The 20,800-nt window shown below is 36.1% G+C and overlaps 1 protein-coding gene and 1 long non-coding RNA gene across 3 annotated transcripts in view; one reads left to right on the plus strand and one right to left on the minus strand.

The window, feature by feature from the left end:
- The window catches only part of LOC121369289, a 70,322-nt gene extending 53,669 nt beyond the window's left edge, over positions 1 to 16,653 (minus strand). For both annotated transcript variants that reach the window (XM_041494253.1, XM_041494252.1), the window contains exons 1-2: positions 15,738 to 16,653; positions 97 to 7,963 (exon numbers count right to left, since the gene is read on the minus strand). In XM_041494253.1, the coding sequence (XP_041350187.1) occupies positions 97 to 7,900 (7,804 nt within the window). In that variant the 5' untranslated portion in view covers positions 7,901 to 7,963; positions 15,738 to 16,653. The remainder of the gene's footprint in view (positions 1 to 96; positions 7,964 to 15,737) is intronic.
- Positions 16,654 to 16,676: 23 nt separating this feature from the next.
- LOC121369290 overlaps positions 16,677 to 20,800 on the plus strand; it is a 34,643-nt gene continuing 30,519 nt past the window's right edge. Inside the window, exon 1 of the long non-coding RNA XR_005957591.1 lies at positions 16,677 to 16,909. This is a non-coding gene — a long non-coding RNA (uncharacterized LOC121369290). The remainder of the gene's footprint in view (positions 16,910 to 20,800) is intronic.

Below are 20,800 nucleotides of genomic sequence, written 5' to 3' on the forward strand. Positions count from 1 at the left end.
AAATAGCTAGCTGATGATTAATAAATCAATGTGTTCTAGTGGATTCATTAAACAAAACAAATTTCAACTTTAACTTGGTGGAGCTACATTACTCACCTAGATCCTCTGCATGCTCCATCACCATTTCCTGTCCTTTATGTCTTCTCTTCTTCTGTCTGCTGAAGATGTGTCCTTTTCGGTTTCTTCTTTTAACAGATTTACCTTTCTCAAGCGGCATTTCACTTGGATTTTGTGGGATTTTGCAAGGCTCTTCTTCGACATTCTTTTCTGGCAATTCATTATTCACCGAGTTCTGAAACACATCTTGAAATGTTGCAGCAGTACTTTTTACAGCTCTTGATTTTTTCTGCATCTTTGATTTTTTTTCAGATGCTAATTTAGTTTTTTTGTGAAAACTGTTTTCTTTCACATCTTGTTGATTTTTGATCTGATGTTTCTTTTCAGAAGAGACATCATGCTGCACTTCATTCTTATCACCTCTGGGGGTTGTGGTCTCGTGTTTCTTATGCTGTTTCTTTTTACGTTTGTCAACTTCCAGTTTCTTTCTTAGGCCGGTGATAGTGACTTTAAGAGTGTCCTGTTTCTCTTTCAACTGTTTGTGATTATTCATAAATGTGTTCTCACCATAAACCAGCTGAGCACTTCTTGTCAAATGAGAAGACTTACCACTCTCTTCCATGTCTCTTTCTACAATGTCTTCTTCTTCGCAGTAGATCATTGTGGCATCACTGTCATCCGTCTGGGGTGAGTTCCTCCCTCCAGCTAGATCATCCAAAGAAACATCTTTGTGTAAGGAATTTCCTCCATCAGCAGCAACAGCCACAGAATTTGCAATACCTGATGCCAGCCCTTGACTGTTTACCACATCTGCAGAACAATTATCTGGCATAATTATGGGATTTTGTTGTATGAAACTCTGAGACTGTCCATTATGTACAGGAACAAGTGATGAAATAGCATTCTGTGTGTTCAGAGACTGACAGTTCCACAACATGGGAGATCTCTCCTCAGCCACAGCAGTGCTATTTGATGTCACTGTGATTGGAAACTCGTTAGTTACAGCAGGTGCAGCTGACTTTGTATGTGTCAATAATTCTGTTGACGTGTCTTTCGAAACATTCATGGCACATGGTAAACCATTATTATTTGCAAATTGTGATGCTTGTATTGGTTTGTCATTGAGAACTGTCTCAGGAAACATCCCAACAACAATGGGGAGACTCATAGACAAATGAGGAATTTCCGTCACTACACACGGTGCTATAACTGCTTGGGTAATAGCAACTACTGTTTGTTTTTTCATATTACTAGATTCGCCAGGTTTTGAAAGAATGAATCTGTTATACAGAGATGCTTTGTTATTCTTTTCAAGTGACACACAGGCATTTGTTGCATGAACGGATGCTAGAGGAGAAAGTAAAGGGAGTGGGCTTGCTTCAGGATTGCTAGCAGATATTAAACCAGTGTTAATATTGATCAGCGGTGGCGGAGTTGGGGAATAAACATAGTTGAAGGAACTGACAGGGTATTTCTTCACAGTTTGACACTCTTCTAACTCAGGGCACTCATCCTCACCTTGATGTGGATTCTCGTCATCTGAAATAACCAAGGCAGCACCTTGTACTGAGCTGATGACACACAGAGGTTTAACATCCGGCTCTGTTTGACAAGTAGCTGGGTCTGGTATGTCTACAACTGGCTCAGTTGTATTTTGAACACTACTTGAATTACTTTCAACAGTGTTTGGTTCTACTTCTTCTGTACAGACATCTGTTGAAGTGTCGACATCAGTGTTAGGTAATTCTACAGTTGGTAGCATTGTTGACTTTGTTTTATCGTCAACTTCCTGTGTTTTTTCTTTGTTCTCTTTTGATGCAAGTTCAGTTGAAGAATTAGAGTCACTGTTCACAGGACCAATCAATTTATTAATCGGAAGTTCAATTTCAGTTTCAACAACAAATTTAGATGTATCTTTAGGTTGAAGCAATTCAGTATCACAGTCCACCAGTTGCTGTTCAAATACACTTCCATCAAGAGAAATATCATTGACTTCACTGCTTGATTTACACTCAGCTTGATTTACAGCTGTCTGAGTCTGACATTCAAGTGACTCCGTGTCACAGTCAACCACATGCTCCCCAGGTACAGTTCCATCAAGAGAAATATCATTGACTTTATTGCTTGATTTACACTCAGCTTGATTTACAGCTGTCTGAGTCTGACATTCAAGTGACTCCGTGTCACAGTCAACCACATGCTCCCCTGGTACAGTTCCATCAAGATATAGATCATTGACTTTATTGCTTGATTTACACTCAGCTTGATTTACAGCTGTCTGAGTCTGACATTCAAGTGACTCCGTGTCACAGTCAACCACATGCTCCCCTGGTACAGTTCCATCAAGATATAGATCATTGACTTTATTGCTTGATTTACACTCTGCTTGGTTTGCAGCTATTTGTGTCTGACATTTAAGTGACTCTGTGTCACAGTCAACCAAATGCTGTCCAGATCCACTTCTATCTGAAGCAGGATCATGCACTTTGCTATCTGATGTAGACTCAGCTCCATCCGATAGTATCTGTGCTTCATTTTCATTGGCTTCAATCTGGGTTTGAGGCTTCTCCTGTAATTCTGACGGAGGTGACATAAATGAGTCTTCAGACTGGCTTTGAGGATTCTTCTGTAATTCTGACGGAGGTGACATAAATGAGTCTTCAGACTGGGTTTGAGGCTTCTCCTGTAATTCTGACGGAGGTGACATAAATGAGTCTTCAGACTGGGTTTGAGGTTTCTCCTGTAATTCTGACGGAGGTGACATAAATGAGTCTTCAGACTGGCTTTGAGGATTCTCCTGTAATTCTGACGGAGGTGACATAAATGAGTCTTCAGACTGGGTTTGAGGATTCTCCTGTAATTCTGACGGAGGTGACATAAATGAGTCTTCAGTCTGGCTTTGAGGATTCTCCTGTAATTCTGACGGAGGTGACATAAATGAGTCTTCAGACTGGATTTGAGGATTCTCCTGTAATTCTGACGGAGGTGACATAAATGAGTCTTCAGACTGGCTTTGAGGATTCTTCTGTAATTCTGACGGAGGTGACATAAATGAGTCTTCAGACTGGGTTTGAGGCTTCTCCTGTAATTCTGACGGAGGTGACATAAATGAGTCTTCAGTCTGGCTTTGAGGATTCTCCTGTAATTCTGACGGAGGTGACATAAATGAGTCTTCAGACTGGCTTTGAGGCTTCTCCTGTAATTTTGACGGAGGTGACATAAATGAGTCTTCAGTCTGGGTTTGAGGCTTCTCCTGTAATTCTGACGGAGGTGACATAAATGAGTCTTCAGTCTGGCTTTGAGGCTTCTCCTGTAATTCTGACGGAGGTGACATAAATGAGTCTTCAGACTGGATTTGAGGATTCTCCTGTAATTCTGACGGTAGTGACATAAATGAGTCTTCAGTCTGGCTTTGAGGCTTCTCCTGTAATTCTGACGGAGGTGACATAAATGAGTCTTCAGTCTGACTTTGAGGCTTCTCCTGTAATTCTGACGGAGGTGACATAAATGAGTCTTCAGACTGGCTTTGAGGTTTCTCCTGTAATTCTGTCAGAGGTGACACAACTGAGTCTACTAACTCTGGGTCAGCAACTGAATCTTCATCATTTAATGCTGATTCTTCTTTCTCTATGGCACAGTTTGGTGAATTATGTGTCTCCTTTATTTCGTCACTTATAGGAATACTCTCCATGGGTTTATCATTCATTTCAGGTTGGTCTGTGTCATTTGTCCCCTCAGTGTCATCTTTTTTTACACCTGTAACACCAATTTCATTTGCCTCCATACCATCAGTTGTCAAATTGCCAACAGTTACTTCAGTTTGTTCCATGTCAGTTCTTTCCACATCCATATCAGTTATTGTTGTTTGCTCCATGCCACATATTTCAACATCACTGACATCTACTTTAGTTTGGCCTGGCTCACTTTTACCCACATCCTGAACATTGATTACATTCTGCTTCATTATACTTCTTTCCAAATCCATAATTTCAGTTTGTTCTCTGTCACCTGTTTCTACACTCATGACACTTATTTCAGTTTGCTCTGAATCATTTCTATCCACACCCTTAGCACCTATTTCAGTTTTTTCCATGTCACTTGTTTCCATACCAACAGAATTCCTTTCAGTTTGTTCCATATAATTTGTTTTTACATTCCTTGCACTTATTTCATTTTGCTCTGTGTTGTGTTCTAAAATTGTATCATGGACATTTCTTTCAATACACCCAAATTTGTTATTTTGCTCTGAATGACATCCTTTCACACCACTATAATCAGTCTCAGTTTGCTTCAAGTCAGTTGTTTCAACAATACCAATATCATTTTCAGTTTGCTTCAAGTCAGCTGTTTCAACAACATCAACATCATTTTCAGTTTGCTTCAAGTCAGTCTTTTCATTTATATTTACTTCAGTTCGCATCATATCAGTTGTTTCAATAACACCAGCATTATGTTCAGTTTGCATCAAATCACTCTTTTCATTTATATTTAATTTACTTTGCTTCAAGTCAATTTGTTCAGTAACACTAACATTATTTTCAGTTTGCTTCAAGTTACCTGTTTCAACAGCATCAACATTATTTTCAGTTTGCTTTAAGTTATCTGTTTCAACAGCATCAACATTATTTTCAGTTTTCTTCAAGTTATCTGTTTCAACAGCATCAACATTATTTTCAGTTTGCTTCAAGTTACCTGTTTCAACAGCATCAACATTATTTTCAGTTTGCTTCAAGTCACTCATTTCATTATTGATATTTAATTCAGTTTGCTCCATGTCACTTTTCTGAGTCTCACTTTCTTCTGAAATCCTAGCACTTATCTCATTTTGCTCCTTGCTATTTCTATCCTTATCAAAGTTTTCAGTATGATGTGTGTCACTTTGTTTCAAGTAACAAATGTATAAATCATTATCATCAGCTTCAGTTATTTCAGCTTTTTCTGTGTTATCTTCCTTTACACCTATAAGACTTAATTCAGTTCCATGTCTGTCAGTTCTCTCTACCATGGTACTATGTGTATCACTTTGTTCTGGGTAACCTTTGATATTAAAATCTACATGCCCCACATCACTTCTTTCCACAGCACTATTACTTTCAGAATGCTCTCTGTCACTAGTTTCCACATCTGTAGCATTTATTTCAGTTTGCTTTGTGTCACTGGTTTCCATGCTAGCATTCATTTCAATATGTTTTTTGCCTCTAGTTTGCACAATAGCATTCATTTCAGTTTGTTTTGTGTCACTAGATTCCACACCTCTAGCATTTATTTCAGTTTGCTCTACGTCACTAGTTTCAACACCAGCATTCATTTCAGTTTGCATTGTGTAATTAGTTTCAACATCTATAGCATTCATTTTAGTTTGCTCTTTGTCACCAGTTTCCACACCTCTAGCATTAATTTCAGTTTGCTTTGTGTCACTAGTTTCCACGATAGCATTAATTTCAGTTTGCATTCTGTCACTTGTTTCCACACCTCTAGCATTAATTTCAGTTTGCATTCTGTCGCTAGTTTCCTCACCTCTAGCATTAATTTCAGTTTGCATTCTGTCACTTGTTTCCACACTAGCATTCATTTCAGTTTGTTCTGTGACATTAGTTTCCACACCTCTAGCATTAATTTCAGTTTGCTCTCTGTCACTAGCTTCCACACTAGCATTCATTTCAGTTTGTTCTGTGACACTAGTTTCCACACCTCTAGCATTAATTTCAGTTTGCTCTCTGTCACTAGTTTCCATACTAGCATTCATTTCAGTTTGCTCTCTGTCACTAGATTCTGCACTAGCATTCATTTCAGTTTGTTCTCTGGCACTAGTTTCCACACCTCTAGCATTAATTTCAGTTTGCATTGTGTCACTTCTTTCCTCACCCACGTTATTAATTCCAGTTATTGATGGCTTACATGATTTGTGACGATCACTTCCCACACTAACAGCATCTTCTTTGGGTTGATCTGTGTCACTTCTGAGTTTTGTCACAGTTTCTCCATTAGATGATTCACCCTTGTGCATACTTCCAGTATCAGACTTCACTGATGACTCTTGTAATCTCATGCTTATCTTAACACCATCACCAGCTGCATCAGCTGCATTAGCTGCACTATCTTCCTCAGTTTGACCTCTGCTGTCCATCTTGACACTTTTACCACTGGCACAAGCAGAGTCAGAACTGTCAACCTCCTTGTTATCATGTCTACTAAAGCTAAAATTTGTCTCTGGTACAACAGACAAATCTGAGTTCATTCGTGATAATGAATATCTAAAGCTATTTTCGACAATCCTCCGACATATTTTTACTTTAAGTTCATCTTTCTTAGTGAAAAGCACAGAATCATTTGATGTTTCTTCATCTGAAGTGAGGAAAACATATGGATCATCTTTACAAGCACTTGTTTTGACTGATTTGACCAAGGATTCTGACAGGTATTGAGCTTCCTGGTGGACAGGACTACCATAAAGTTCATCTACTGAAGTATTAGCGTCTGGATAACTGGTTCCATTGTACAGATGTTCAGCTTTTTGTGCATCAGCAGGTTCTCCAGAAGAGATATTGTTCAAAAGCTTCTTGTCAGCATCAAAAATATCTTTTGGAATGCAAAGAGAGTCCAATTTTGCTTTGAAATTACTTTTCAAAGATTCTATAGAAATGTATTCGGACTTTTCATTGTTACCCAACTGATCATGAGTCTTTCCAGAGCTGTTCTTGTCAGCCAAAACATTGTTTGTGATTGAAGATGGCAAACCTGCCAGTGAGGAAAGATTTGATTTTCGCAGATTTCCTACCAAGTTTGCTCCCTTCATCTTATTTCTTAGTTTTTCTAAATTAAATGTTTGTTTTTTTGGCCTACCTTGTTTTCTACCTGTGGGAGATATTCCCATGCCTCGATTCTTTGGCAACTTAAAAGTCATGCTTGAAGCATTTTTGCCTTTTTTGCATGCTGTTTGAAGTGGAGTAGATAACAGCATGATCTTTGGGTCAACAAGAATGTGGTCAGTCTGTGTTGAGGTTTGTGCCGCTACATTTGGAGGTTTGTGACCTGATGCTAAACATGTACTATGATGATCTTTGTTTGTTTGGCACAAAGAAGTTGAAACAACACCATTTATGTATGAATTGCTTACAGCAGAGGGTGTACTTGACTGCTTTGACATATTGCATACAGCAGAACTAGATCTATTAGTTTGCTTATCTATAAATTCCTGAGATATTCTGTCCAGTACAACAACAGGCTTTCTGTTCAGAATCTTTGTCATTTTAGGATTCTTCTTACAAAATGCAACCACTGTTGCATCTAATGGAGGTGAGCTAGAAGAAGTCCCATTGGTGGTGGTGGCAACAACTGATTCACTTTCTACAGCTGTTTTATTCTTTCTCTTCAGCCCTCTTTTCGGTTCACTACTTCTGCCACCACTAAAACCTCTGCTTTCAGCAGTGCCCATTCTGTCTTCAATGACACTCACATCATTCTGAAATTCATGTTGTTTCCTATCTTGTTTCAAAGGAATCTTCCAGTCACAGATGGTTGCTTTCAGACATGGACCTTTTGGTCCACGTCGCTTCCAGGTGTAGTTTCTTTTAATGGGGCCTGCTGCCACAGACTCCTCATTGTTGCCTTTCTTCAGTGGCATGGTGGCTATACATGGGTCTGAAAGATTCTTCTTCCAGTAGCTGTGCTGGTGCTGTGATTCTGCAGTGTTATTATTCACAAAAGAGTTCAAATTAGTCAAGTGTTGAGACACTTGCCAACTTGGTTTCTGTGCAAGTTTCACCTCATCAAAATCATACAGTCCAGAAGGTGGTGGTCGTTCATAGTGGCAGTGCTGCATGACACCCTGGCTGTGCATCATCCATCTACAGCTGAACCTACTGCTGCAATACCACTCTTCATCTGGCTGTATGTCATCGTAAGCCTTGAAATAGAAAAAAAATACATAGCAGTTATTACCATTACCATGCAGTGTTTCAGTATTTACCATATCACATATTAGGAATAAAATGTGTACAATATGCAAGCCTTTGATTTCAAAAATATCACTAGTTATTTTATTGCATAGTACACTACCTATGAGTGTAAAATCACTTGTATTCATGGTGATCTAATATTTGTTTAATTATGTGACTATGGTGCAGTTAATGAATATAAGAACAAAACAAAAATGTAATACATGTTTACATATATCATCCAAATTTATTATAACACCTTTTTGTTCCATGAATTTAAGTACCTAACTCAGTGTGGATTTAGCATTTACAAAATTTAAACCCATGAAAATAAAGGATTTTACAGAATTTGATAAAAACAGATATCATAATTTCAATATGCCAGTCATCTGAAAATTAATATGGTCCACTTTAAAATATTTAAAAGACCTGTATAAAAAAAAAAGTGAAAAATATAGAAGACAAAAGATGTAGCATTGTATAATAATAATTTTTATATTTTGGTGAATAATAGTCCTCATGGTTCAGCATAATTTGATGTCTTAAAATATCATAATTCTTGTTAAGATATATATATATATATATATATTTAAATCATTAATATTATAATTTTGCTGGTATATATGACATAAATCATGATGAGTCGATGTTACAGTACTCTAAAGCCAAATTTAACAAAGCAGCTAGCAACATGATCTGTTTTTCAGTCCATAGAACATAAATCTAATTAATCAGTTATATTATGGTAAAATACCTTTCAGTTTAACACAAGTTGAAGTCATTATATTGCCTACATTTATAGATTAACAATAATGAAATAAAAAGTAACTCCATGTATAATAAGTGTTGAACATTGAGCTATATTAATTGCCTGTGTTTCTTTCGCATCACCAGTGACACTGACATTTTGAACACATCACAATTTTTTGTTATTTTCAATTAGTATTTTCTAAAAAAAAAAAAAAAAAAATTGAAATTTTTAAAATCTACAATGAACATATTGTTTTTGTTTTATGTGATTAAGTTTTAGAACTAGCTGTTCTTAATTGTTTTTAAAGTTATTTTTTTCCTAATCCATAAATAGTATATTTTGTTTCTAACTCACACACCGTGCATACCTATAAATTGTATTTGTGAACTAAATGAAATATACGCAATTGAAAATGTTTCATTTTGTTACAACTGTAGGTTGGTGTGGGCGGTCACCTGTTGCATGTACCTGTAGAGATTGAAACCCGAGCTAAGTAAAGTATACGCTACATGAGTCAGTACCTGTGTATGTAAATGTATAGCCTTGTACTGTAAATGTGAATTATTCTTCGTGACATATCCAGATGGTAGCTTCAGGGAAAATCACACTGATAATGTAAATGTGTAGTCATTACTACAGAAATAATATATCAGCTCCAAAATCATTAAAAAAAAAAAAATTAGTTCATGCCCTCACTTGTCAATTATCTAGTGCATCATTATTTGCAACAACCCTTTTTTTAGCCTTTTGATAAAGACATACCTTTTTAGTTGAAGTTATAAGACAATAATTATAAACACAAAAAAAAGAGAAGAAATTAGTTCATGCCCTAAGTTTTCACTTTTATACATATATATATATAAAGTTGCGCATACTGTTTATAAAAACAGTTTGCATTAAGCTTGAGATTATATGATAAAGAGATTATTACCCTTGTGTTTTTCGGTATTGTGAATATCATATATTAGGAATAAAAATATTGTATTATGCTTGCCAGAGGCTCGCATAATACAATTTTTATTCCTAATATATGATATTGATGATACCGAAAAACACTCTGGTAATAACCTCTCTCTCTCTCTATATATATATAAAGTATGTCATCATTTGCAAGAACCTATTTTTCTATCATTTAGTTTTTTTGATACAGACATACCTTTTTATTTGTATTTATAAAACAATACGTATTAATACCCACAAGGTATCTGTGTCACACTTCACACATATAGCTAACTATGCATACTGATATGTCTTATATAGATACATTATCACATTTTTATCTCTGAAATTTGAATTAATGTCAGTGACATGAACTTTGGCCAAGGTGTAGAAAATAGAACTGATACCAGACAGTTACATTGTGACCAGTAAAACTAAATCTTGAGACCAAGATAAGTTATATTCAAGAGCTTGTAAACCTGCCATCATGAAAATATATGTGTAATTTAAATATAAAACATATTATCATGAAACCTTGACAGTCAATGATAGTTATAAAAACCCTGGCAACATGGGTCAGAACATAACATTAAAAATATATAATAATAATAATAATAATAATAATAAACACCACAAAACAACACCTGGCTATGTTCCAGTAACTGCCAAACAAATTTAACAAATACAGGTATAATATTGTTAAAACCCAATACAATTACACTGACATTAACATAACATTAATAAGTAGTTTGCATAATATATATTGCAAATATAAATGTACACGTGCAAAAGCAATAAGAAATTAATTTATGCTCTAGTGCAGCTAAAAATGAAAAGGAAAGTTATAGTGTGTTTTTCTTTTCTTTTACCAACAAACTATCAGATTATTAAAAAACATGGTCAATTGTTAATATTCAAAGAGCTTTAGCTCACAGATAAAGATATTCAAGACCAGCTGAATATAGTAGTTCAATACCTATTGTGTGTATGTGTCTGTTGCCTAGAGAAATCACATTTTGAATAAAAGTAATTTATTGGTAACGGTAAAGCCATTCAACAGCTCACCTGTTCAAGAACCTAGATGAATTATTACTTCAGAATATTGCTCAAAGTGAATCCCTTAATAAATACATAATCGCATTCATACACTGCATTTCAATGTTGTCCATCTAACTGAAATTGGATCTTAAAATCCCTCCACCTTGGAAGTAGACGTTAGTGTTAAGGCTGACAACAGTCACTTGTTGCACCCATGTTTTGGCTTTGTACACAATAAATATAACATTTCAAAATATTCTTCAAACACAGTCAGATACACTACACTAGCTAGTAATTTTTAAACTACTTTTTTCAGTAGCAATTTTGCATTGGAATTTTTTTAGCATTCTGAAAATAACAGAAACTTCATACAGCCAGGTTTTTGTTATTGTAAGGAGATGCAAAGTGACATCATTAGAGTATTGATGTCATTCAAATTCAAAATTAGCTTTATTATTACATAAATAAGAACTGGTCTACTTACTTTGACCCCTAGCTGTTAAAATACACCCAAATTCTATATTAAGCAGACAACACTGTTTTTATTTTTAATAATTTTAGACAAAATATTAACTTCAAGTTTTAAAAGAAGAAATAAATAAAAATAGTAATTTTAGCATGTGAATTTTAAGCATGTGAATTCTAATAAATATACTGCTATTGAAGGATTAATTATCAATGTGCAATGGTAATATCTTAAATGGCTTCCCATGATCTAACTTAGAAGAGAAATTAATCACTCCCTTTAATTTGTTTCAAATGTTGTGATTGATAATCAGTTTTCATCCACTGATCGATTCACCCACTGATCAGTGTTTTTTGGTAACTTAAATCTGGTTTTTTACTTTATAAACGTTTTGGAGGTATATATGTTTTTTCTGTATTCATTTTTTTAAATACTTTGTAAAAATAATTACAGCAAATAAAGACATCAGGTATTTTTAAATCACAATAATGTTGGTCAGAAAATTAAAATGATTATTTTTAAGTGTTTCATTTCCTCATGAAAATATGAATTTAGTTATTCTAATAGTGTTTCATTTCTTATAACAATTATTTAATATCAAGTGTTATTTATATACCAAATAAATATATCAGTCAGCTTTTGGAAACAGCTAGTAGCTGTAAATTAAATATGATGGTAAATGTATTCAATGGTGCACTGAATAAAGCTCATGGAATAACAAGGGAAGTAACTCTGTATTGTACTTGGCCCTACCCAGACATTACTTAAATACTAAGATATATAACCACAGGCCATATCAAACCACAACAGGATGACATTTCATTCAGCCATTAAAAACACCACTGGTATTAAACTGACAGTAGGTAAACAAGCTATTAAATTCATTTAGAATGACTCCTCACAATGAAAACCTAACAAACAAAATTTCCATGACCATATATATCCATTCGGTGTGCAGATATGTCCATCCATTGGCACAACCAGAGGTTGTGCCAATAACTAGGACCAAAGTAGAAGACTCAAAGTGAATTACAAGGGAAGTAACTCTGTATTGTACTTGGCTCTACTGATCATTACTAACAGATATATAACCACAGGCCATATTAAACCACCACTGGATGACATTTCATTCAGCCAATAAAAATGCCACTGGTATTAAACTGACAGTAGGTAAACAAGCCATTAAATTCATTTAGAATATGACTCCTCACAATGAAAACCTAACAAACAAAATTTCCATGACCATATATATCCATTCGGTGTGCAGATATGTCCATCCATTGGCACAACCAGAGGTTGTGCCAATAACTAGGACCAAAGTAGAAGACTCAAAGTGAATTACAAGGGAAGTAACTCTGTATTGTACTTGGCTCTACTGATCATTACTAACAGATATATAACCACAGGCCATATTAAACCACCACTGGATGACATTTCATTCAGCCAATAAAAATGCCACTGGTATTAAACTGACAGTAGGTAAACAAGCCATTAAATTCATTTAGAATATGACTCCTCACAATGAAAACCTAACAAACAAAATTTCCATGACCATATATATCCATTCGGTGTGCAGATATGTCCATCCATTGGCACAACCAGAGGTTGTGCCAATAACTAGGACCAAAGTAGAAGACTCAAAGTGAATTACAAGGGAAGTAACTCTGTATTGTACTTAGCTCTACTGATCATTACTAACAGATATATAACCACAGGCCATATTAAACCACCACTGGATGACATTTCATTCAGCCAATAAAAACACCACTGGTATTAACCCAACAGTAGGTAAACAAGCCATTAAATTCATTTAGAATATGACTCCTCACAATGAAAACCAAACAAAACAAATTTGGCATGACCATATATATTATATCCATTCAGTGTTCAGGCATATCTATCAGCTTTTGGACACAGTGGCTGTAAATTAAATATAATGATAAACATATTCAGTGGTGCACTAAATGAAGACCATGGAATTACAAGGGATACTAAGATATATAACCACAGGCCATATCAAACCACCACTGGATGACATTTCATTCAGCCAATAAAAACACCACTGGTATTAAACTAACAGTGGGTAAACAAGCCATTAAATTCATTCAGAATGACTCCTCACAATGAAAACAAAAGCCAACAAATTTTCCACGACCATATATATATATATGTATGGTCGTGGAAAATTTGTATATATATATATCCATTTGGTGTGTAGGCATGTCTGTCCATGAGTACAACCTCTCGCTCAGCCAGTGACTGTGGCCATGATAGAAGACTCAAAGTAAAATGTCATCTGGACATGAAATACTAGTGGTCCGTGTCAGATCTTTTAGGGAAGATACCAAAGGTTGGGTGAACAGTAAGATTTAATGTCACAGATAGTCTTCTCCATTTACCTCTCTTCATACATACATGTCTTGCTTGCCTGAACACACTGAAGAGACTGAGATAAAGGATTGTGTGATACTGTAATATCACACCCAGCACTAAAATAGTCACCATTAAACTACTTCATGCACAACTGCTTTCACAAAAACTATTTAAAGGGGATGTGTATAATGTTTGTGATAAGGCCAAAATTATTTATCAGTTATCAGCGGCAATTTTGGGTGGCTATTACTCTTTCCATTGCCACCTATTATTCTTGCTTACAATTATAAACATTTGGCCACCTACCTTTCTCAAAATTCATGTCCTCCTATATTTAAAGATAGCAACCAGCCTGAATCAAATTATTTCATTTACTAGCACAAAATATTATTGAAATGTTTTTAAAGATTAACACATAGATTAAGCATGTGAGGTCAAAGTTTGTTATGAGACTGATTCCATACATTTTATTTTTATTACATGTGTTATTCTGTGCAATACTGACTTACCACAGATTCCAATGTATAACAGTACCAGTCTGAAAGTTAGTAGCTAAACTGATACCCCCATCAGTGGGCCCATTGGGCTATTGCTCTTCCCATCCAGTGCTCCACAACTGGTATAGCAAAGGCTGTCATATGTGCTGTCCCATCTGTGGGAAAGTGCATACAAAAGATCCTCTGCTGCTAATAGAAAAATGTAGCAGGTTTCCTTTGAAGACTATACAAGTCATAATTACTCAATGTTTGATACACAACAGCCGATGATTAATACAACAATGTGCTCTAGTGGTGTTGCACTGGAGTAGGACGTTGGGGGGGGGGGGGGCGCAAGGGGGGACATGTGCCCCCCCCCCCTACACTTTTCAGATATTTTGCTTTATATTTACTTTATAATAGTGTAAAAGAGTGTAAATATAAAAGTGTGGCCCCCTCCCACACTTTTTGGCAGCTTCCTACGCCACTGAGTAACAGCTGTTAAACAAAACAAACTTTAACTAGGCTGATACAACATATACACAACACATATAGTTAGTAACCATACAGCATGACTTTTTAAAAAACATATCAGCTCAAACTGCAGCATATAAATAACACTAAAAAGTACTCTTCCATATCTTTGTTGCAAATAACTTAATTAGTAACAAAAAAACAAAAGCCCAAACTACCCAGTACTGCCAATTTAAATCATATATCATGTTTCTTTACTAATAAATATAGTTAGAATGTTATATCAGTTATGAGTATGGAATAATTAAAAATGAAATCATGATTACATCACCATAGTGGCAATTATTTGTTGTTTCCTTATAAACCTTTGATTGGTTTTTGTATGCAATTTTATGGACAGATGTTAAAAGTACAAACATGAAATTTGTCTAGTCATTTCTTGTGAGGCTCAGTATCCTAATATTGTTCTCTTCAAACAAGGAAGTAAATTACATAACCAAGGCTTTGTTATCTAGACAAAAACACTTAAGAATTCACAAAATGATGTTAGTTTACTAACATAGCCAGCTAATATATAATAATATATAACACAGCATAGAACTATTTCCATTTGATGTTCTGTTAATAATAACTAGTTTTACTACAACCGGATGTGTTATGAATACTGATGTTACCAACTTTCTGTTATGAAAACTGTGGGTGTGGAGGTGGCGGTGGGAAAGGGTTGGAATTGTAGGGGTGTTGTTGTTGTGGGGGTTTTTTTTTTTTGGGGGGGGGGGGGTTCATGCTGTGCTTTGTTTTTAATGCATATTTTACCATGTAGGCATTTTCTCTTCTCTTGTTTTAGTGCTTTCTTTTTAAAATCATGTTTAATCCCTTTAATACATATATTTACTTAAATAAAACATTTCTGACCATCTATTTAATTAACTACAACACTAACCATACATGATGTAATGAGACAAATCTATTTATTTATGTATACATGTACTTATATACACAATGCAGAAATGCATATTATGTACTAAAAATAGATTCTTACTAAGTGCAAGGTTCACAACATATCAATTCATGAGTCACCAGATATTGGCATAGTGCCTTATTCAGTTACACCATTTTGCATACCAGTAGTCTAATTAAAATAAACTGATGTAACATATATTAATTTTGTTTCAGATTAATCAAAAAGCTTGGTTTTTGTGTGTGTGTGTGTTGTTTTAACTTACTCAAGTTTTGTGCCAGTAACTCAAGGAATGAATGAAACACAATCACTGTTATGATCATCCATGAACAATTGTTTCCATGGCAACAAATGAATTCAGGTGCAGGCGAACACAACATTTATCCATACAATCAGTATGAAGAGGACACTGCAGTTGTCGGCTGGCTGTGTGCATGAGTTACTTCGATCAACAACTTGTGGTGTCAACAGGCATTCAGGGAGCAAAACCTATAGAAACAGTCGTCCGTTGTGACGCTCCAATTAACATGTGTTTCTCTTACATACAGTGTATGGGCCGAACCACAGCGATGACAAAAATCAATAAGGTAAATGCGAGAAACCTCTGCAGCAGGTAATCGTTGCTTTCAGCCAGCATGCACCACATTTTCTTCATATGAGATCACCATTGGGACAATATTCGTCACGCACTGTCCTGATAAGATAATTTTACCCTTATAACAGTAAGGCCTTTATATCCACATACAGAGTTATGTATACACATCTGAAAAATTATAATATCCACACACATACACCTGTTAGTCTATCAGGAAGATATCCACATAAATGCTTTTGTTGTTGTTGTTGTTGTTGTTGTTATTTTCATTTAAATTGTGTAACACATCTGATAGTTTTTGTCCTTAGAATCTATGCACATAATATACATGCATGTGTAGCCATTTTAGTTGTGGTATTGTCTGTAGTTTTCACGTATATCATTTTTCACACTGTTTATCATGCTCAGCCTGTGAAACAGGAGACAAAAGCTATTATCCAGTTAACCCATCACCGACTATAGTCACACACACGACAGAACACACACTACAAATAGGGCGGGCTACAGGATATAAAGTGGAAGGAACCGTTGACGGAGGTTTCTGTGGAAGTAATTGTTATGATATCTATACAAACAGGTCAGGGCCTGTACCAGTACATGTAAGTCAAACCTGTCTGCATGTGACCACAGTGTTTATATAGCCCGACACAGCCACGCTGGCAGCTCTCATTGGACTGGGTATTATCGCCATGTCTGATTGACGGGTTGATATCACGAAATCAGCCTATTGACAATTTGCACATCAGGGTATCGAAGCTCATTTTCATGCCATTTTCTCCTTGTTTTGACCAATAGGAATACTGGAAATGCGGGTAGAGAGCAGATATAAAAAGTGTATAAAGGTAAAGTTAAAATTTTGTTTTGTTTTGTTATCGACACAACTAGAGCACATTGATTAATTAATCATTGGCTGTTGATGTCAAACATTTGGTCATTCTGATATATTAGGCCAAATTTATGAATCCTGGGGTTTTTTTAAACGCAAGCATTCAAGCATTTTAAATGTATGTAGTTACATGCCTGTAAGACAAAAATAGGCTTCATAAACTCGACCTATAGTCTTCAGAGGAAGATATACCAGTCATTGTGACACCCCCCCCCCCCCAAAAAAAAACCCACCAAAACAACCCCACAAAAAACACGTAACATTCGGTGTGGTGGTTCCCCGAGCACCCCAGGTGAACGTTCTACCACTAAATTCTGATGGTTCCCCGAGCACCCCAGGTGAACATTCTACCACTAAATTCTGGTGGTTCCCCGAGCACCCCAGGTGAACGTCCTACCACTAAATTCTGGTGGTTCCCCAAGCACCCCAGGTGAACGTTCTACCACTAAATTCTGGTGGTTCCCCGAGCACCCCAGGTGAACGTTCTACCTCTAAATTCTGGACCCAAGAGTAAACATAATTCTTGCCTCAGGTGTGCAGTGGTTAAGTCATCAGCCTAAGGACTGGTAACTACTGGGTTCACATCCAGGTATCATATAGTTCCCATGTGACACCCAATAGCCAATGTGTATTTTTGTGCTGGGGTGTCGTTAAACATTCATTCATTCATTCATACAGTTCCTATAACCCAGAGTCAGTTTTTTTAATGGCTTAATGAGGAGATGTTTTTAGTCCAGGAGCCAGGTTGATTTATCTATGTTGGAGAGTCAGGAAGGTTTGAATATTGATTCTTATGTAAAAATATGTGTAGATTTCAGATCTGCAACTCTTTCTTGTCTAAACCTGTATGTTAATTGGGAATTTGCATATTTTTAATGGTACATCAAAGTCAATTTGTGTTTGATCTGCTGCTACCCAAAAACAACAGTCCACGGGACAGACACCAAATTTCAGTTATAGGGGAAATTAAACTCTTTAAAAAAAAAATTTATGATGCTTAATATCCAAACTTTCCATTTTGATTTCCTGGACTTTCATAATTGGTCAATTTGACCTACATTTTCAAGATCAAATGAAGGTCATTGTTTCTGAATATATAATATGCTGTAAATGACATAAATCATTGGTTTCTTTTAATCCTGTTCAATAATATTAATCAATAATGGTCACATTATGACTTTGGTTTATAGATATGTCCATTACACATCTAATAGGGGTGCTTTCTGATTGAAATTTCAGGGGCAGATCCATAATTTAATGAAAGGGGGAGATGTTTAGGAAAAGTTTACGTCCACATTTTGGGGCATGGTTTGTTAGAGGGTAGGTACCCATGCAAAAATTACCTTTAAAGGTAATTTTGGGGGTCATTTAATGTCATTTAGGGTCAAATTAGGGAAAATTAAGTTTTTACATTTTTCACAACTTTGAGGGTAAGGCTTTTTACAAATATGCTACATAAGGTTCACTCTTAATAGATATGATTACATTAGATAGGAAATCCGCTACATTTTTCCATTAGTAGCCAGGGATCTTTTCTATGCACCATCCCATGGACAGGATAGCACATACCATGGCATATTATGAGGAATCTTGATATTAAAATCAATTTATCTCAAAACAATGTGTCTAAAACATGTCTTTTAAAAAATTAATGGCACCCATGCTTATTGAGATCTGTGCAGGGTATGTTTATGATAAGGGTAGGTACCCATGCTAAATTTACCTTTATTGAGATCTATGTAGATTATGGTTTATGGTAAAGGTAGGTACTCATGCCATTTTGACCTTTAGGGTGTTATTTTAGAAGCTAGTTGGGGTCAAAATCAAACTGTTGGGGTTTTTTATCTGTAAGTCAAGGTTCTTTCCAGAAAGTGCTATTAAAGGTTTACTTTTGATTATTAAATGTATCTAATTGGTCAGTATAATCTGCATGTTAATTGGGAAATCTGGAATAAAAAATGTATTTATTTTACAGTATTAATTTTGTGCGATACATTCTTCTAGATACTCTATGTAACTTGGAAATTTGGAACGAAAAATGTTTCATTAATTATCAACAGTGTTCTTGCCATTCTTAAAGAGTGGAACTGTTGTGGACCTCCTGAACTGAGGTATATATATGTTGCGTGTATGGAGCTACTGAATCAGATGTTGGGATTGATACTCACATTAAGTATATTTTTTTTAAAACCAGAAGTTCTGAAATACTTCCATCTAGCAAGGAGTTATATGTGGGAAGACCTATATCCAACCATACATATTGATACATGTAAAGATTCTACAAATTGATAGTGGTCTAAAACTTGCATTAAGATTTTTGGGGAAGGATGTGTCACATGAAATGAATATTGTCAAATAAACACATTTTTCATTCCAGATTTCCCGTAGTTTATATGAATATTGCAATATATACTGATCAATTAGTCATAATCAAGAGTAAATCTCAAACAACACTTTTTAGAAAAGACTTACTCTCATAGATATTAAAACAATGTAACCAAAATATTGATTTTGACTTGCACTGACATGTAAAATCACCCCTAAAGTGACCTTTAAATATCACAATGGAGTGAAAACCTACATGTACCTTCAAAATAAACCTTGCATTAAACAGATCTCAATACAGGTAAATTTTGCATGGGTACTTACCCTCACCATACACTTTACTCTGTATAAACATCAATAAGCATGAGTACCCATTTCTAACAAAGCTACCAATAATTATTTCTAAACATATGTTTTAGACATTACAAACACATAATTTCGAGATTTTTATATCATGTTTTCCTATAGTTTGCATGTAAATTGTAATATATAATGATCCATTATAATCATATTTATGAAAAGCAAACTTCAAGTAGCATATTTGTAAAAAGTCTTACCCACAAAGATCAGAAAATTTGTTAAAACTTAATTTTTCCTAAAATGACCCTATATGACCGTAAATGACCCCATAATGATCCTTAAGAGTCAATTTCGCATACGTACCTCCCTCGCCATGAACTGTACCTCCTCACCATGAACTGTACCTCCCTCACCATGAACTGTACCTCCCTCGCCATGAACTGTACCTCCCTCGCCATGAACTGTACCTATACTCACCATGAACTGTACCTCCCTCGCCATGAACTGTACCTATACTCACCATGAACTGTACCTCCCTCGCCATGAACTGTACCTCCCTCGCCATGAACTGTACCTACACTCACCATGAACTGTACCTCCCTCGCCATGAACTGTACCTCCCTCGCCATGAACTGTACCTACACTCACCATGAACTGTACCTCACTCGCCATGAACTGTACCTCCCTCGCCATGAACTGTACCTACACTCACCATGAACTGTACCTCCCTCGCCATGAACTGTACCTCCCTCGCCATGAACTGTACCTACACTCACCATGAACTGTACCTCCCTCGCCATGAACTATACCTCCCTCACCATGAACTGTACCTATACTCACCATGAACTGTACCTCCCTCGCCATGAACTGTACCTCCCTCGCCATGAACTGTACCTCCCTCGCCATGAACTGTACCTATACTCACCATGAACTGTACCTCCCTCGCCATGAACTGTACCTCCCTCGCCATGAACTGTACCTATACTCACCATGAACTGTACCTCCCTCGCCATGAACTGTACCTCCCTCGCCATGAACTGTACCTATACTCACCATGAACTGTACCTCCCTCGCCATGAACTGTACCTCCCTCGCCATGAACTGTACCTACCTCGCCATGAACTGTACCTATACTCACCATGAACTGTACCTCCCTCGCCATGAACTGTACCTATACTCACCATGAACTGTACCTCCCTCGCCATGAACTGTACCTCCCTCG

The sequence above is a fragment of the Gigantopelta aegis genome, chromosome 3 (genome assembly GCF_016097555.1).
Source record: "Gigantopelta aegis isolate Gae_Host chromosome 3, Gae_host_genome, whole genome shotgun sequence".
In the NCBI taxonomy this organism is placed as follows: Eukaryota; Metazoa; Mollusca; class Gastropoda; order Neomphalida; family Peltospiridae; genus Gigantopelta; species Gigantopelta aegis.